General features: G+C 50.8%; 1 protein-coding gene across 2 annotated transcripts in view; it reads left to right on the top strand.

The window, feature by feature from the left end:
- Window positions 1–15,553, top strand: part of RAB3C (RAB3C, member RAS oncogene family) — an 80,594-nt gene extending 65,041 nt beyond the window's left edge. For both annotated transcript variants that reach the window (XM_053657421.1, XM_053657420.1), the window contains exon 5: window positions 7,823–15,553. In XM_053657421.1, coding sequence (XP_053513396.1) covers window positions 7,823–8,013 — 191 coding nt within the window. In that variant the 3' untranslated portion in view covers window positions 8,014–15,553. The remainder of the gene's footprint in view (window positions 1–7,822) is intronic.
- Window positions 15,554–15,770: the final 217 nt, after the last annotated feature.

Here is a 15,770-nt window from a genome sequence, read left to right as displayed (position 1 = left end):
TGTTCCCCCCCAAGCTGAATGCCTTTTCCATCTTAACCAAGCACTTACCGCACCCTGGGCTGTAACCTCTTCAGTTTGAGCTGCGACAGCAAAGTGGGCACTGACTACTTTCTCTTTCCTCAATTTCACAGATTTGCTCTCGCTGTAGCTCTTAGCCACCTCGGCATGCGGTTTTTTCCCTTCCTTATTAAGTCAAGAACTTTTACCTTGTGAAGGAAGCACACCCCAGCTTCTCTCTGGCACACCCGAAGCCAGCAGCAGCGCCCTTGCACTCTGGGGCCGTGAGGCGGCGTGACATAGAAGCAAGGTGGTCCCCAGAGAGCAGATCTGACAACTGAGAAGCTTACGGGGACGGACAGTGGGAGCACCCCCAGCACGGACACACAGACAGAGGGGTGGGTCACGTCTCCGGTGGGGCAGAACGGGACGGGGCGGGATTTCATCACCCTACAAGAACAACGAGCCATTTAATGCTTGTGAATTGTCCGGTTCTGGAGTATTTCTGTCCCGGTTGACCCCAGGTAACTGAAACCGTGGAATGTGGAGCCGTGGATGCGACTGGACAAGGCGTGTGTTTCTGGCCTTCCCACCCTGCTCTGCGGCGGGGCCCTTCTGTGTGACGCTGGGCCTCCACGCCCCCCCTCCTCCCCTGCTCCGCCCGCCTTCTGTTTGCTGGGGGGCTGCCCCCCCACGAGGACGTTTCAGCTTTCCATCCCGGAGGCCCCTCTGGTCCCCACACCCTTCCTGGGGGCTGCCCTTCCTGACTCCGTCCCACCCCAGGCTCTCACCTGGCCTCCCACGCGCTGCTCGCCTGTGTCAATGGGGTGCAGTTTCTTCATCAGTGTCCTGAAGTTTTCACATGAAGATCTTTCACCTCCTCAGTTAGTTTTATTCATAAGTATTTTACTGATTTTAACCCTATTATACATGGATGATTTTTACCTGTGTTTCAGGTAATTTGTTGTAGTAGAGAAGCTGCTGAATTTTCTATGTCAATTTTACAGCCTGCATCTCCACTGAATTTGTTGATTAGTTTTAATGGGTTTTTTTGGTTGGGTCTCTAGGATTTTCTCTGTACAGAATGTCATCTACAAGGAGAGACTTTCTCCTTCCTGTCTGGTTAGGAGGCCGTTCGCATGTTTTGCTGCCTGACCCGAGCACGTCTGGCACACTGGCGGTAGAGGCGTGACGGGACCCGGAACCGGCCTCGTCTGTGACCTCGGAGGAAAGGGTTTCGACCTCCCCCTGTCGGTTGTTGAGGAATTTCCCTCTACTCCTCATTTATAGTGAATCGTTACTTGAATCAATGTTGAATTTTGCCCGATGCCTTTTCTGAGATGGTGGATACTTTTCTTTCAGTCTGTTAATGTGACGTATGACCTAAGCTGATTTGCGTGTGTGGGACCAGCTCAGCCTCCCAGGGGGGACAGACGCTGCTGCCTTGGGGTTGCCGGCGCTCTGTTGGGAACCACTGTGCCTCCGGTCACCGGGGATGTCGGCTGCCGTGTTCTTCTTGTGCTGTTTTCTGGCTCTGTTATCAGAACCATGCTTTCACTGCAGAGCTTGAAATCAGAAGTAAGATCTGCCCTCTTGTAAAATGATTTTAGAAGTATCTCTTCCTCTTCAATTTTTTTGAAGAGTCTGAGGAAGATTGGTGTTAATCGCTTTTTGAGTGTTTGGTAAAATTTACTACTAAAGCCATCTGGTTCTGGGATTTTCTTTACTGGGAGATTTTTAATTACTGACTTAATCTTCTTACTGCTAATTGGCCTGTTCATATTTTCTGTGTCCTCCAAATTCAATCTTAGTAGGTTCTATGTTTCTAAGAATTGTTTCATTTTTTTCTCAGTTGTCCAGTTTATTGGCCTATAGTTGTTGATTCTAACCTTTGACAACTTTTTTGTATTTCAGTTGCAATGATATCCGTTGTAATGTCTCCTTTTTTCATTTATAATTTTGTTGATTTAGGTCCTCTCCTTTTTCCTTGGTTGGTCTAGCTACATTTGTCAATTTTATTTACATTTTTAAGGAACCAACTATTAGTTTTTATAAATCTTTCTGTTGTTTTGCTGTTCTCTGTTTCATTTATTTTGCTCTAATATTTATTTTCTTTTGTTCTGCTAACATTGGGCTCAGTTTGTTCTCTTTTTTGTAGTTCTTTAAGGTATGGGATCAAGTTTTTTGGATCTTTCTTATTTCTTAAAGCAGGTGGTCATGGCTGTGAATTTCCATCGTAGACCTGCTCGTGCTTGTATCCCGTAAGTTTCCACTTTTGCTTGTCTCGAAACCCTTGTCTGTAATTCCCCTTCAAGTCTGACTTTGACCCAGCTGTTGCTGAGCAGAGCGTCACATAACTCTCGTGTCCTCATGAAATCCAGTTTTTCTCTTATCGTTGGTCTCTAGTATCACACCGTTTTGGTCAGAGAAGATATTTGGTATCACTTCAAACTTCCTGAATTTTTGCGACCTAACCTGTGGCCAGTCTGTCCTAGAAAACGTCCCGTGTGTGCCGGGGAAGGACGCACGTCCTGCTCCCAGCTGTGGGTCGTACTAGTCCCCATGCGCCCGCTCGCGGCCGGTGGTCTGCGGGGCTGTTTTCATCCGCTCCTTTCGAATCGCTGTCTGGACAGCCTACCCACTGCCGAAGGTGGGACACTGAATTCCCAGATATTGTGGTGTGACCCTTTCTGTCTCCTTTCAGCCATGTTGGGCCTTGCCCTGCGTGTTTGGATGCTGCAGTGCAGGGAGCATCATTGTTTACGGTGCTTATTTACCTGCTCTTGGTCGACTGAGCCCTTTACCGTCACATGATGACCTTCTCCTGTTTTTTCACCATTCTTTAGTTTGCAGTCTTTTTTCGGTTTATAGCCACCCTTACCTTTTTATTGATGTTAATATTTGCTTGAAATACCTTTTACTGCCATTTCATTCTTATATGTGTCTTTGAGGCCCAAATGAGTGACTCGTAAGTAACAACACTTAGGTTTCATTTTGGTGTCCATTCAGCCCCACAGTGGTGTCTTTTGTTTGGAGATTCGATCTATTTAAGGTCATTATTGCCCTGGCCTGTGTGGCTCGGTTGGCTGGTCATCTCCCCGCAAACCGATCATTGATGTGATAGGTAGGTACTGACAGTTCCCATTCTGTTGTCTTCTGGCTGTTCTGTAGGTCTGTCGTTCCTGGCTTTGTATCTTGCTGTCGTATTTCGCGTTCAGATCTTTAGTATCACTGTACTTTGACTTTTTTATCATGATCTTCTGTGTAATTATTACAGGATTTTTTCCTCGTGGTTGTCATATTTATATAAAGTATCCTAAAACTCTAAAGCCATACTTCAAAGTAACAACAGCTTTATGTCAATAACGTGTCTAAGCCTAACACTCTCACTTCCATTCCCTCTCACAACTTAGGTCATTGATGTCACAGTTTACATATTTTTATATTATGTAGATAATACCAGGTTGTCGTAGTTACGGTTCTTTTCACCATGTTTGCTTGTTGGCTTTTAAACTGCAGTTGTGAGTGAATTATGTACCACCATCACCATATTACAGAATCGAACTTTGACTATATATTTACAATTGCCAGAGAGTTTTACACTTCCTTCTTATGTTTTTACAGTGTTAATTAGCATTGCCTTAGTTCCCAACAAAGGCTTCTTTTAACATTTCTTGTAAGACAGGCCCACAGCTTTTGTTTGTTCAGGAAAGTAGTCTTCACTTCTGGGCAGTTTTGCCAGGTATAAAATTGTTGGTTGACAGATTTTTTTCTCTTTCAATATTTTGAATATATCATCCCATTGTTCTTTGGCCTGGATACCTTTATGGGGTATTTCCTTCTATGTAACTTCTCTCTTTTTTTCTTGCTGCTTTCAGGATTCTCCTGGACATTTGACAACTTAATTGTATTGTATCTCAGTGTAGCCCTATTTGGTTTCAACCTGTTTGGGCTCCATGGCCTTTGTGAATCTGCATGTCCATTTTTCTCCTGAAGTATAGAAACTTCTTAGGCATTATTACTATAAATATACATTCTGTTTTTAGCCCTTTCTTCTGTCCTTCTGAAATCTCCATAGTACAGCTACAGAGTCTTTTGATTGTGTCCTATTAGTCTCATAGGTTTTCTTCAATTTTGTCACTGTTTTTTCCTTTTACCCCACTGATTGGATAATCTCAAATGGCCTTCCAGATCACTGATTTTTTTCTGCATGGTTGCATTTGCTTCTGAAGCTCTCTTCTGAACTCCTTGGTTCAGTCACGTATTTCAGCTCTAGGGCTTCTGGGGCTGGGGGCGAGGGTTTCTACTTCTTTGCGTAACATTTTTTTTTGCTCTTGAATTATTATTCTAGTTTTGCTTAGTTGTTTGTGTGTTCACATAGTTTACTAAACTTCTTTATGAGAACTACTCTGAATTCTTCCGAGTTCATAGGTCTCCATTTCTTCAGGGGCAGTTATTAGAGCTTTATTAGTTTTCTTGGTTGGTGTCATATTTGCTTCAGTTTTTGTGATTCTTGATGTCTCACACTGGTGTTGGCACATCACTGACCAAAGTGCCGGCTTCCTGCTGGGTCTGGGTGTGTGGTGCGCGGCTGAGATTCCTAAGAATGAAGCTGTCTGCTGGAGCGGAGTGAACACACTGAGGTGCTGGGAGGTACCAGCTAGAAAGCCCAGCACTGACTTAGAGGAGGGGGCGCTGGAGAGTTTGGATTGATGGCTCTTACTCAGTCCAGGGCCCTTTAACAGCCGTGGGCGCACGCAAGTGTGGGGCGGCCGAATGGGAGCAGGGTCAGTCATTGCACAGGAAGTTCACACTTGCCCTGAATCCACACGACGACCTGCTAAAACAGTAATGACGCCGTTTTCCATCCCGGATGTCTCATTTTATGACAAACACCATCTGGCCAATGAGAGGAAGCCTACTTTCCAGAGCCTTTTGCAGTCAACCTTGAACAACCTGGGTTTGAACTGTTTTGTCCCACTTCTGTGTGCACAGGGGGCTGTCACTGGGTTAAACAGTCAGCCCTCCATTTCCCTGGGTCCCATCCAGGATTTCACCAGCTGCTGAGAGCAGTCATTTCAATCCCAGCTGAGAACCTGCGGCCCCCAAGGGCGCAGCGTAGGCCCTGTTCTGTGCACCACCTCATGGGAGGGACTGGAGCATCTGCCCACTTTCATCTTTACTGGAGCCAGTCCCTGTGGTTACTTAGGAACAGCCGCAGTGACATTTGGGGGTGGTGAAAACGTGGGTTTTCAACTGCGGGGGGTCAGTGTCCCTAACACTTGTGATTCGACGGCCAGCTGTGTGTGAATTGGTCCGCCAAGCTCCAGCAACCCAGTGGCCCAAACCACCCGGGTGCCTTCGGAATCATTGAGAAACGGCATTTCATTTGTTCACTAAGAGTGTTAAATCTAGTTAATTACTTTGTAATTATTTAAATTGTCAAAAGCTTATAGTCTATATTATGATAGTGATCACATCAAACTTCCGGTTCTGCTGGGGCCAGCGGGTGGCACACTGCCCAGGCCTGCAGTTCAGACACCAGGGTAAGCACTGGAGTGAAATGCTCCGCCGGTTTGTGCCTCCAGCCCCCGGTCAGTGGGGTGGAGAAAATGCTGGCAGCTACCTCGTGGGTGAAACGGGTCAGGTGTATGAAGTGTCTGAGTGGCACCTGCTGTAAGTACCCGCCCAAGTGCTAGTTATCATCACTGTTGTCACCGTGGCCTTCTCTGATTTGCTTGGCATTTCTACACGCACTTTCTCATTGGAGCCTCGCGATAGCTCTAGGAGCCAAGACAAGTGTCATGAGTAAGGGACTCGAGAATACGGCTGTGGGCTGCCCATGGCCTCAGAGCCAGAGTGGCTACATCCCACAGCTTCCGGCTGACAACCCATCCCTCTCACGGTGTGGCGGCACCTCCAGCCGCGGTGGGTAAATAGAGAGCTGTTGTAATAGGGGTTCTCCTGCTGGGGTGCCCCCAGGAGCCATATCCTCCTGGGTTCCAGGTGAAATGAGGGGGAGACACCATGGCACTGGCTGCTGGGATCGAGGGTCACCTTAGTGACCTTGAAGGGCACACCAGCATCAGCGGCTTTTCAAAGCCCAGGTCGCTTGTGTGGGTTACCAGCTTGTCCCCGCGGTGCCTCCCAGCCGTGCTGACCGGTGGAGGAGGGGCTTGCAGAGGGGTGAGGGGATGGAACCTGTACTGAAACCTTTGTGCCAGACTGAGAGTTTTTTCTCCAAAGTGTCAGCCAGGGATTTTGACCTCTTGAGTGGGGTCTTGGCATCTGGTGACATAAAGTTCTCATTAGCCCTGAAAAAAGCCCACAAGGGTGCGAACAGTTCTCACATCAGAGCAGTAAGGGCATTTCTGAGATCCATGCTTGCCCTCCCCAGTCTGAATCTGAACAACTATCTAGCCCTGTAGGCAGTACAAACCCCAGAAAAGAGAGTTCTGTTAATGTCAGATGCCTCCTCTGTGGAGAAATGCAGAGGGGAGGAGGGCTCTGTAAGCACCACCCAGGGAAAGATGAAAGACAAGTACAAGCCACAGAGGGTCTGAAACCTCCGCCATGACTTCACAGGCCCTGGCTCTGTTTATGGGCCTTCGGCTCAAACCCTGCAGTTATTACTCAGGTTTTAATGGCAGAATACATAGTAGCCAGTGAGAGTCGAGTGCAGATAAGCCATCTAACCAAATATACAGTAGCATCACTGAATTAGAGTGTAACTGAAGAGAATTGCTTTTTGTTGTCTACCCTTCGGTACTATGTAAGAGAGTAAGTAATTCAGGGTTGGCATAGGCACAAAACATCAGTCCATTTCTTGTCCTTTGGCCCCAGGAGCTGGGATGAAGTCGCAGGATTTAACCTTTCCAGGTGCTTGTGGCTGAGCTGAGATAGGGCGGGGCGTACCCAGAGGATTTATAGGGTGTGGAATTCGGATCAGGAAAGTATTTCTGTGTTCATCCCAGTACCTCCTAAATCAGTGTCCCCCGAAAGGAGCAGAGCAGTCCCCAGCAGGTGTACTGGGAAGGTTGTCATGGCAACAGACTGGCTAGCCCAGCCCCAGACCCCAAGTGCCAACAGTGTAGGGAGAGCGAGCAAGCCGCCTCTGCCCAGGTACAGGGATGCATCAGCACAAGTGAAGCTGTCACTGGGATTCTGGCAGCTCAGCTGAAACTTATCCAAGTGCCCTTCCCCAGCTGTTGGTGACAACATCGCTGCTGAGGGCCAGCAGGTGTGGAGCAATCGCCCCAACATGCAAAGCTGCACAAAGCCCCGGAGGCTGAGGCTGCTCAGACATTTCTAGGGGAGGGTTACGCTCGCTGGTGGTGACCCAGGGACGCGCAGCGCCACCTGGAGGCCACCAAAGCCACACCCCAGCCCTTCAGGGGTGACGGGGTGAAAGTGGGATCACCTGGCATCTGTGGATCCCTTTGTGGAAGAATGTGGGAAGACAGGAAATCTGAACTTCAGGTTAATGAAAAACAAAAAGAAAATTAATCACTTTGGAAGATTTCAAAATGAGGAAAGAAAACAATGCCAGGTAACACCAGTTCTAGAAAAGACCCAGGAGGCTGCGTGGCAGCCGGGCGGGGAAGGCGGGAAGGCAGACTGGGGCTGGAGGGTGTGCGGCGTTGCCACGCGAGCTCCGGCCACGGGGTCGTGTGTCCGCCCGGCCCTGCCAGAGCATCAGTACGCGGACACCCCGAGTCCACCTCTGCCTGCCCCACCCCCACTGCCACTGTCCACCCACAGTCCAGTCCCTCCCATTTCAGCAGAAGCACGAAATGACCAGGCTGCTCTCGTGTGCTTCTTCCAGGGTTTGAGTTCTTCGAAACGAGTGCCAAGGACAACATCAACGTCAAGCAGACCTTTGAGCGCCTGGTGGACATCATCTGCGACAAGATGTCGGAGAGTCTGGAGACCGATCCGGCTGTCGCTGCCGCCAAGCCGAGCGCGAGGCTCCAGGAAAGCCCGCCGCCGCCGCCACAGCCCGGCTGTGGCTGTTAACGCCGCACACAGGCAGCTGCGCGGGCGGCGGCGCTTGGGGCAGGTGTATCGGCCGCCGTGTAGCTGCCCGAGGGCCGCTTGCAGGAGTCGCTGGTGCCCGGCTAGGACGTGTGCAGAGTTCCTGGGAGGCCCCCGGTGCTGATAGGTGGCGAACACGTGATCTTAAATTCCTAGACTCTCCATCCACAAACACCTGGTACTTGCATGTGGTTTGTTATTTGTCTTCTCGGGTCTTTACGTTTCAGATTTCTTCTCAGATTAAGCTACTGCTGGGGCCTCAGGTGTAATAAGTTCACTCCTCTGACTGGTGCGGAGGGCTGGGCTGACGCTGGTCACTGGACAGATGACGGCAGAGGAGTCGCTTCAGTTAGGAGGGGACAGGGGGAGATCTCAGGGGATCTGATGTGTGTTACTCTGAATTGAAAACCAAGTGGATACATGACTCACGTTTTCTGAGTAATCACCGCTCTCTGGCCGGTTTGCCGTGTAGGAAGTGTGTCCGTTTCTCATTGTCAGTAACAACAGGGAGACCGTTGACTGTAAAAAGACTAAAATATTGAGTTCAAGGTTCTTTCAAGTTTCCTAAGAGAGTCCATCGCCTGACTGGAGCTCGGTGTGAACGGAAATCTCAGTTGAGAGGTTCAGACGAGGAACCCCACAGGGCTGCTCCGTCCACGGAGGCCTCCGGCCGCTACACGCTGTGCCACGGGCGTTTAGGGCAACGGTGGCATGAGCAGCCGTGGAGTGCTGGCACGCGAGGTCCCCCGTCACCTTACTAGCTAGCCCCCCATAACGCGCACCACTCCCCATAATGTGCACGGGTCCCCAGCCTCGGGGGGGTGGGGCAGGAGCTGGTCCGAGCCCTTTGGCCGCAGTTCACAGGCTGCTCCCCAACCGGCCACCTTGGGCCTGCACCTGGCCGAGCTTTTACCCAAATGCAAGCTATTCGAGCAGTGCCTCAGTGGCTCCCGGGTCCTCATGTATCTTCCCCAGTCCAGCTGTCCCCAGCTCTATCTCGGGTCCCCGTGTGCAGCTTTGACACGCACTTCGGTTACGCAGAGACTCCAGAGCGGAGCCAGTGCCCCCTTGCAGGGCGCCACGGACCACCTGGGCAGAGGAGGAGGTGAGCCGTGCCAACGCCACGCCTTTGCCCAGACTCCCTGCAGCCCCGTGTGAGAGGCAGGAGGACTCTGTGTGGCCTTCTGATGGCACCGGACGAAACCCGCCGGCTGTCACCACCCAGCACTGGGGACAGAGGAGCCACGGCAAGGCGGCCAGCAGATTAAGAGGACTGTCACTTTAGGTGGACTTACCCGCTTCTTGAGTGCTTGCGTTAAAGATATTTCTCAGCTTTTCAAAAATAGAGACTCTTCCCATGAGAGTAAGTATTGGTGCGAGTTTATTAAACAGGGATGTGGGCAGGGAAACGTAAGTGTGGAAGGAGATTTGGGGGGCCAATCGCCTGCAAAGCCGGGCAGTGGGTCATGTGCACTGTTAGTGAGTCATCCAGTGAGAACACAGGGAACAGCCTCTGGATGTTCTGAGCACGGCCTGTGCTGCCTCCTGCTTTTAGCCTAAGATACACATTATTGGTAATAAATTTCTACTTCAGCAACCCCCAAGGCAGGCCTTTGCTTAATGAAGACAAGAAAACATTAATGCTGTGTTAGATCTTAATGGGCAACCAGCTTCAAAAGTCACAGGGATTCCAGGTGAAGGAAAGAGAGAGGGCGGGGCATCCGAGCTGGTCTGGGGCCCCGCTGCATCTCTAAGCCCCAGGCGGGGCCACGGCCGTTCAGCGGTGCTCACACTTGGACTCACCGCAGGGAAGTGTGGGCGGAAGCCTCTGCCACTCACGGTCTGCGCTCATGGAGGACGGGCTGTGCTGGGGACTGCAAAACAAGACAAGAAAGGCCAGGAAAGTGGAGGAGAGGGCGGAGCTTCCGCCTCTAGGAATCCTTGCCCCTGATGAACTGACAGCTATGGAACCAGCCGGCCCAGGACCAGAGGAGCGAAGGCAAGTGCTCGTGGCCCGCGATGAACCCGCCAGGCCGGGAGGGTGACTAGACGATGAGCTGCCCGGGATCCTCCCCCAGGAACATTCGGTGAACCCCACTTTCCCAACCTGCATGGAAACCAGCCAGGCGCCCGTCGTGGTGTGAGTGTCCTCGGTGGTGAGTTCGCAGAGAGGACGCCTCCGACCTGGAGCGAGTGCACACCTGGGTTCCTTCTGCAGGGCGGGTGGGGCGAGAGGGCGACCTCTGTGCCCCGCGTCATCGAGAGGTCCTGGTTAAAGTCAAATCTGACAAAAGAGGAACCAGCCTGGGGTCAAGTAAGCTTCTCTTTATTGGCATCAGGTCACATTCGTTATAAGTTACAGCACAGTAGTTCCGAGGGTCTTCAGACATTTGGCCAATGCAGCACGCCCGCGTGCACACTGAGTGTGCACACACGACACCTGTGTTCGCTCCGCCCGCCCACAGCTCGTTTGTACTAATGGCCTAACTAAACGTGTGTCCAAAAGCTTGAGACATCTGAAAATATCTGCCTGTTAGTTTGTACAATTAGACATCCATCTTTTCTCTGATGTAATTCAAGTAGTGTTTCAAGTGAACTTCTCTTTCTCTTGCCCCCGATCACCTCACGGGCCCCCAGTTACTTTCAGGAATAAACCTTGATTGTTTTGAGTAAATACTTCCAAGAAATTTGCTACATTTCTTTTGTCTCTAATGTAATTGACGAATTGGACTGGAAGTGGTTTTCAAACCGTCGTCCGCAGATCGGATCTGCACTTCAGCCTTTCGGATGTGAACGGATGTGCTGGGAGGTGCACGGCTTCCTACAACCTGCCAAGGGTGCATCCGCCGGCTGGCACCAGCCCGGGCTCCTGAGCAGAGTTGCAGTGGAGCAGTGCGTTAGCCCATTGCTGCCGCCGCCACCAAAGAGCTTCTGTGGCCTTGGGGAGCTCCTGACGGTCCTGAGTTCCTGCTTAGCTTCCCTTCAGCCCACGTCCCCTCGCTGCCTGGAAAGTAAGAGCCAAGCTTTGCATTTGGCCAGGGAAGGGTTACCACGCTTCAGTCGCAGCAGAAGGGCGAGCCCTGCGACCGTAAGTGCGCAGCATGAGTTCTACAGAATCACAGCCCGGGGTGTACGCACGAGACAGCTGCACACTCAGCAAACACGGACTCAGCGACTCCCATCCAGATGTGCCGCAGCTCTTGTGTTCAACACAGTCATTCTGTCTCAGGAACCAGTTCAAATTCCAGTTGTCACTGCACGGATGCTGAGAACAGACTTTCAGGGACACAATGTAGCACAGCCCACGGTAGCTGCACGTTCCCGAAGCAGCGTTGGCGGTGGAGCATCCCGGCCAACGGATCCGGCGATCCGTGGCTCCTGCGGACACACTGTCCCACGTGTGTCTGGCTGCCACCCATCTGTCAGCCCCTGGTGGCATCCGTGGGACTGTTTGAAACCGTTTCCAGACTCTTCCCATCCCTCTCAGGCCTGAGGTAGTTGCTACATGAGAAAGCCAGAGAACTCTTAGTTTACAGTAATGATTAAAACCTTCCTGGACCGAAAAGCCTGTGTCACAGTCTTTGCAGAGCATCGTGGTGCTCAGTCGGCTACTGCGGCTGCGACGTGTCGGGAGGGGACCCGTCTCTCTCTCTGCGTCAGAGTGTGCGTCGCGGCACCTCGGGCTCTGTGCTCCCTGTGTGTGTCCTTGGTGTGCAAGGTCGGGGCCACACGGGCAGCCAGACCGTGTGGCCTCCTGAGAGTCACAGCTCTGTGCTTCTGTCTGCCCGTATGTGACAGTTTACCAGCAAAGGGGGAAAGTCTTGTTGATGAGCCAAACAATTGGGATCAGCTTTCTAAAGTCTTTTGTGTTTTAGGTGAATTTTGACCAAAGTCAGTTACAGAGATAAACCTCTTTTATGTTCTGGAATGAATATGAAACAAATTGGGCAAAAGATGAAGTTTATGGTCAGAAAACAAAGAAGCGCCTTTATCCCTGTAGTGCACTTAGAGGCTCCGGATTCCAGAAATTCGGTTTCCCGAAGGGGCCGACACAGACTGGGGAGTTCAACTGACATTTATCGACCAGGTCTTCCTGATATTGCATAAATAAGTGTAGTTTTTCCAAAAACCTTCACAGAAATTCTTGACACTCCAGTCAAACAGTATTTCCCTTTGGGAGATTAGAATATTTACGTGTGGGTCCCCAGCAGTGTTGCCCCTCCCAGCACACACACACACACACACACACGCGCGCGCGCACACACGCACACGCCTCTGTGACGGGAATGTCGCGATGACGCGTCCTCGCTGCTGGGAGACGGGAGCTCTGTTCCGCCTGTAACTCACGTTTGTCTACAAAGTTCTGTGACATAGATTTGCCACACTGATCTGTGTGTATGCAATCATAATTAATTCCCATTAAAAAGAGGATAGAGTGAAAATAAATTTTTCAAAAGAGTCTGGATAGCCCTGGCTGGTGTGGCTCAGTGGACTGAGCTTGGGCTGCAAATCAGGGGTCGCTGGTTCGATTCCCAGTCGGGACACGTGCCTGGATTGCGGGCCAGGTCCCCAGTGGGGGCCACATGAGAGGCAACCACACACTGATGTTTCTCTCCCTGTCTTTCGCCCTCCCTTCCCCTCTCTGAAAATAAATAAACAAAATCTTTTTTAAAAAATCTAGATGAAAGATCCTTTGCCAGAACTCAAGTGTTCAGACCAGACCGTCCATCTGTTGGACGACTTAGACTTTCCACTGGCTGCTCTTTTGCTGCCTCCTGACTTTTCCCCGGTCAGTGTTTTGGAGCACGGCCCTCGCGGAGCCACAGAGCCCCGGGCAGGACAGGACGCTGAGCTTCGCCGTCTACCTCCTACCAATGCTCGTTCCGGTGGCGTTTCGACTGGACGCCGCCTGCAGGAAGGAGGTGGGGCGTCACCTGTGTGTCACCTGTGTGTCACCTGTGCGTCACCTGTGTTTACGCTTTCCTTCCGCCTGGACAACTGAGAGTTGCTGTGGCTCTATTTCTACATGAAAATATTTCCACACTCCTGTTTTTGGTGGCCATAGGTGGCTTCGGTTCACGGACGCCATTCTCAATGACACAGACAGCAGTGAGCCGCGCAGACGCCTGGCCTTTCAGGGAAGCGAGTGTGGCCGCGTCCGCCTGGTGGCCCCACGCGTGTGGTGGCGTGGCGAGGTCCGGGGCTGCTGCGGCGGCGGGATGGACGGCACACGTCGCCGCATTGTCCCCAGGGTGTGTGGCAGCAGGAGCATTGCTCGTAGCTCCCGTTGATATGTTGTTGACGTCAGACGTGATGTGATGCCGTTGGACTGTCCAAGTGTACAACTACTTAATGGTGTTTGTGGAACCGAAACGTCTTAAATGTTGCATGAAATACGTTATGAAATAGATTTTTCTATTTTCGACACCTCAGAATTGAGGGTTCATGGGCCAATATGTGCAATATTTAACGACTTACTCGGTGTATATAACTAGTGGAAGTGAATCCTGATGAGTGTGTGCGGTGCTCTGGCCGGCGCGCGGCTCGCGCAGATGATTGCCCGTAGCTGTATTTGTCTAGTGCTGCAGTTTATAGAGTAAACGGCTTGTTGGTGTCACGTGAGACTCTTCTGTGCCTACTGCAAAGTGATTTACTCCCTATAAGACCAGACATTTAGTACCTGCAAACGTACGTCAATTTTACGCTTTAGAATTGTGGATTTTGTTTTCAAGAAGGGATGGTTGTTGGTTTTTTATGTAGGAATTTTCTTGTTTAATTCAGAAGTCTCTTTTAGCCTCTCTTAAGAGGCTAATTTACATACCTAAGAAGATATATGCACATAAGAAAAAGTCATGTTTATTCTCAGAAATGTTGCTCACATGTTCTGTCTACTAGGAACTTAGACTTTTGTATTTCTATGTATACTTTATTGTGACTTGACCTTGTATTTTGTTCACAAATGTAACATTGTCAACCCTGAAAACCCTAAAATATTTATGTCCTTTTAGCTTGTAGCTAGTGTTGTAGTCACATCAATTCTCAGTTGTCCCTACCAGTGATGTAAGAGAAAGGGAAGTGGAACCCCCTCCCCACAAGGGCCGGTCAGCACAGTCACACACTCGCTCTCCAGCCTCCCTGGTCGTCCCTCCCTCAGTGGCCTAGGACTTCACTGAGATGCAAAAGCAAGAAATCCGGTGTGGCTCCCGGGTTACCAAAACCGCAGTCATTCACGTGTGTGAAGTTCAAAGTAGGTCAGCTACCTTGAACTCCTCTTAGCATTTCAGTCTTTGCGGCGAAGCGTTCATCTCGACGGCGTGCTTTGCCTCTTCACATACTGAGTGCGGAAACCAGGGTCCCTTTGGAAGAGTTAGGACTCACTCGCTCAGAGTGGAGGTGGCTGCCTGCACATAGCACGAGCCCTGCTGTTCCCTCTGCCACACTTGCCTGAAGTGGATGTGTGAGCGTGTGCCAGACGTGCTGAAGGGTTTGGGCTCCTGCTGGGGACACGTGGGCCAGTTTTGGACGAAAGCCTGAAATTCGTACTCAGCTCATCAAGCCACTGAAGGACTGAAGTGTTTAGTGCGGCTTTGTGCCAAATTTAAAAAAAATGTCAACAGGTAGCCAACGTGAGAATAATAATTCAAGAGTGTTTTACTGTTTAGTCAGACGTCACACGGTGGCTGAATACCATGTGCTTCGTGCTCAGGTCAACGACGGAAGATGGACAGGCCGGGCACCATCGGAATGCGGAGGCGGGGCAGGGCGCGGGCCTCAGGGAACAGAGGGCCTGTGAGAGTCGCAGGCGTCCAGAGTGACTCCGTCGAACAGGTCGGCCATGATCCCAGAAGGAGCTCCCTGCGAGGGGACTGTGTCCAGCAAACGAGTGGGACGGTCACAGCGCGCTCTCGTGAGCAGAGGGACGACAGAGCCCGCAGCCGTGCAGCAGCCGTCCTCCAGCGCCAAACTGGCCCCTGAGAGCCATCCAGCCGCCGCGTTTCTTTCTCTTCTTGTCCCCACGAGGACGATGAGCAGCAGCGTCGTCATATTTGCCGAGCAGCCCCAAGACATGGCCACCAAACACAAATTGCTTCAAAGCCGTGTTGGAAAAGTCAACATGCACGTTTCTCCCACGCACCAAACCGCGAGGCATCGCTCTGTCCGAAGCCTCGCAGGCAGATGTGCGCCGCAGGTGTTCCACGTTTCCCGTAAGTGTGCTGGGATGTGGGCGGATGGAGGCCGCCCTTTGTCACCGGGCACTGTGGGCTCCTCTTGAGACAGTACTGAGTAACAACAGCCTCACGCTTTCATGTAGTGGTCATGACATTTGGTTGAAGTACTGCACAGCAAATACTGTGACTCCTCTTGTGTCCACAGGCGCTCTTGTCTTAGTTTAAAGCTATAAAGTGTATTCACATTGTGAAGTTTTAATTCTCCTTCTTGAAATTAATTGTGTAAAAATAGTATGTGCTCTATTAGGTATTAAATCTGTATGTGGATTCTGTATAGAAAGTGGTTTTTGTTCTTTGGCCTTATTTTGTTTTAATTTTTGGAGATTATAATAAATATCTAAGAGAATATATTCCTGAATCTCTGAGCCTTGTCCTGATCATTTTTCGATCTCCCTTCACTTTGTATTATCTCCGTCCCAGGTGCTCGTTTCCCTTTCCTGTCCCGTTTCTCTCCCAGGTACAGCCCTGAAGGACGAGAGACCGAATACGTTCTTCCTCAGGGCCGTCGGC

Source organism: Artibeus jamaicensis, unplaced genomic scaffold (assembly GCF_021234435.1).
Source record: "Artibeus jamaicensis isolate MK-2021 breed Jamaican fruit bat unplaced genomic scaffold, CSHL_Jam_final scaffold_369, whole genome shotgun sequence".
In the NCBI taxonomy this organism is placed as follows: domain Eukaryota; kingdom Metazoa; phylum Chordata; class Mammalia; order Chiroptera; family Phyllostomidae; genus Artibeus; species Artibeus jamaicensis.
Note: the sequence above shows the minus strand (reverse complement) of the source record. Positions and strands in the feature narration are given on the sequence as shown.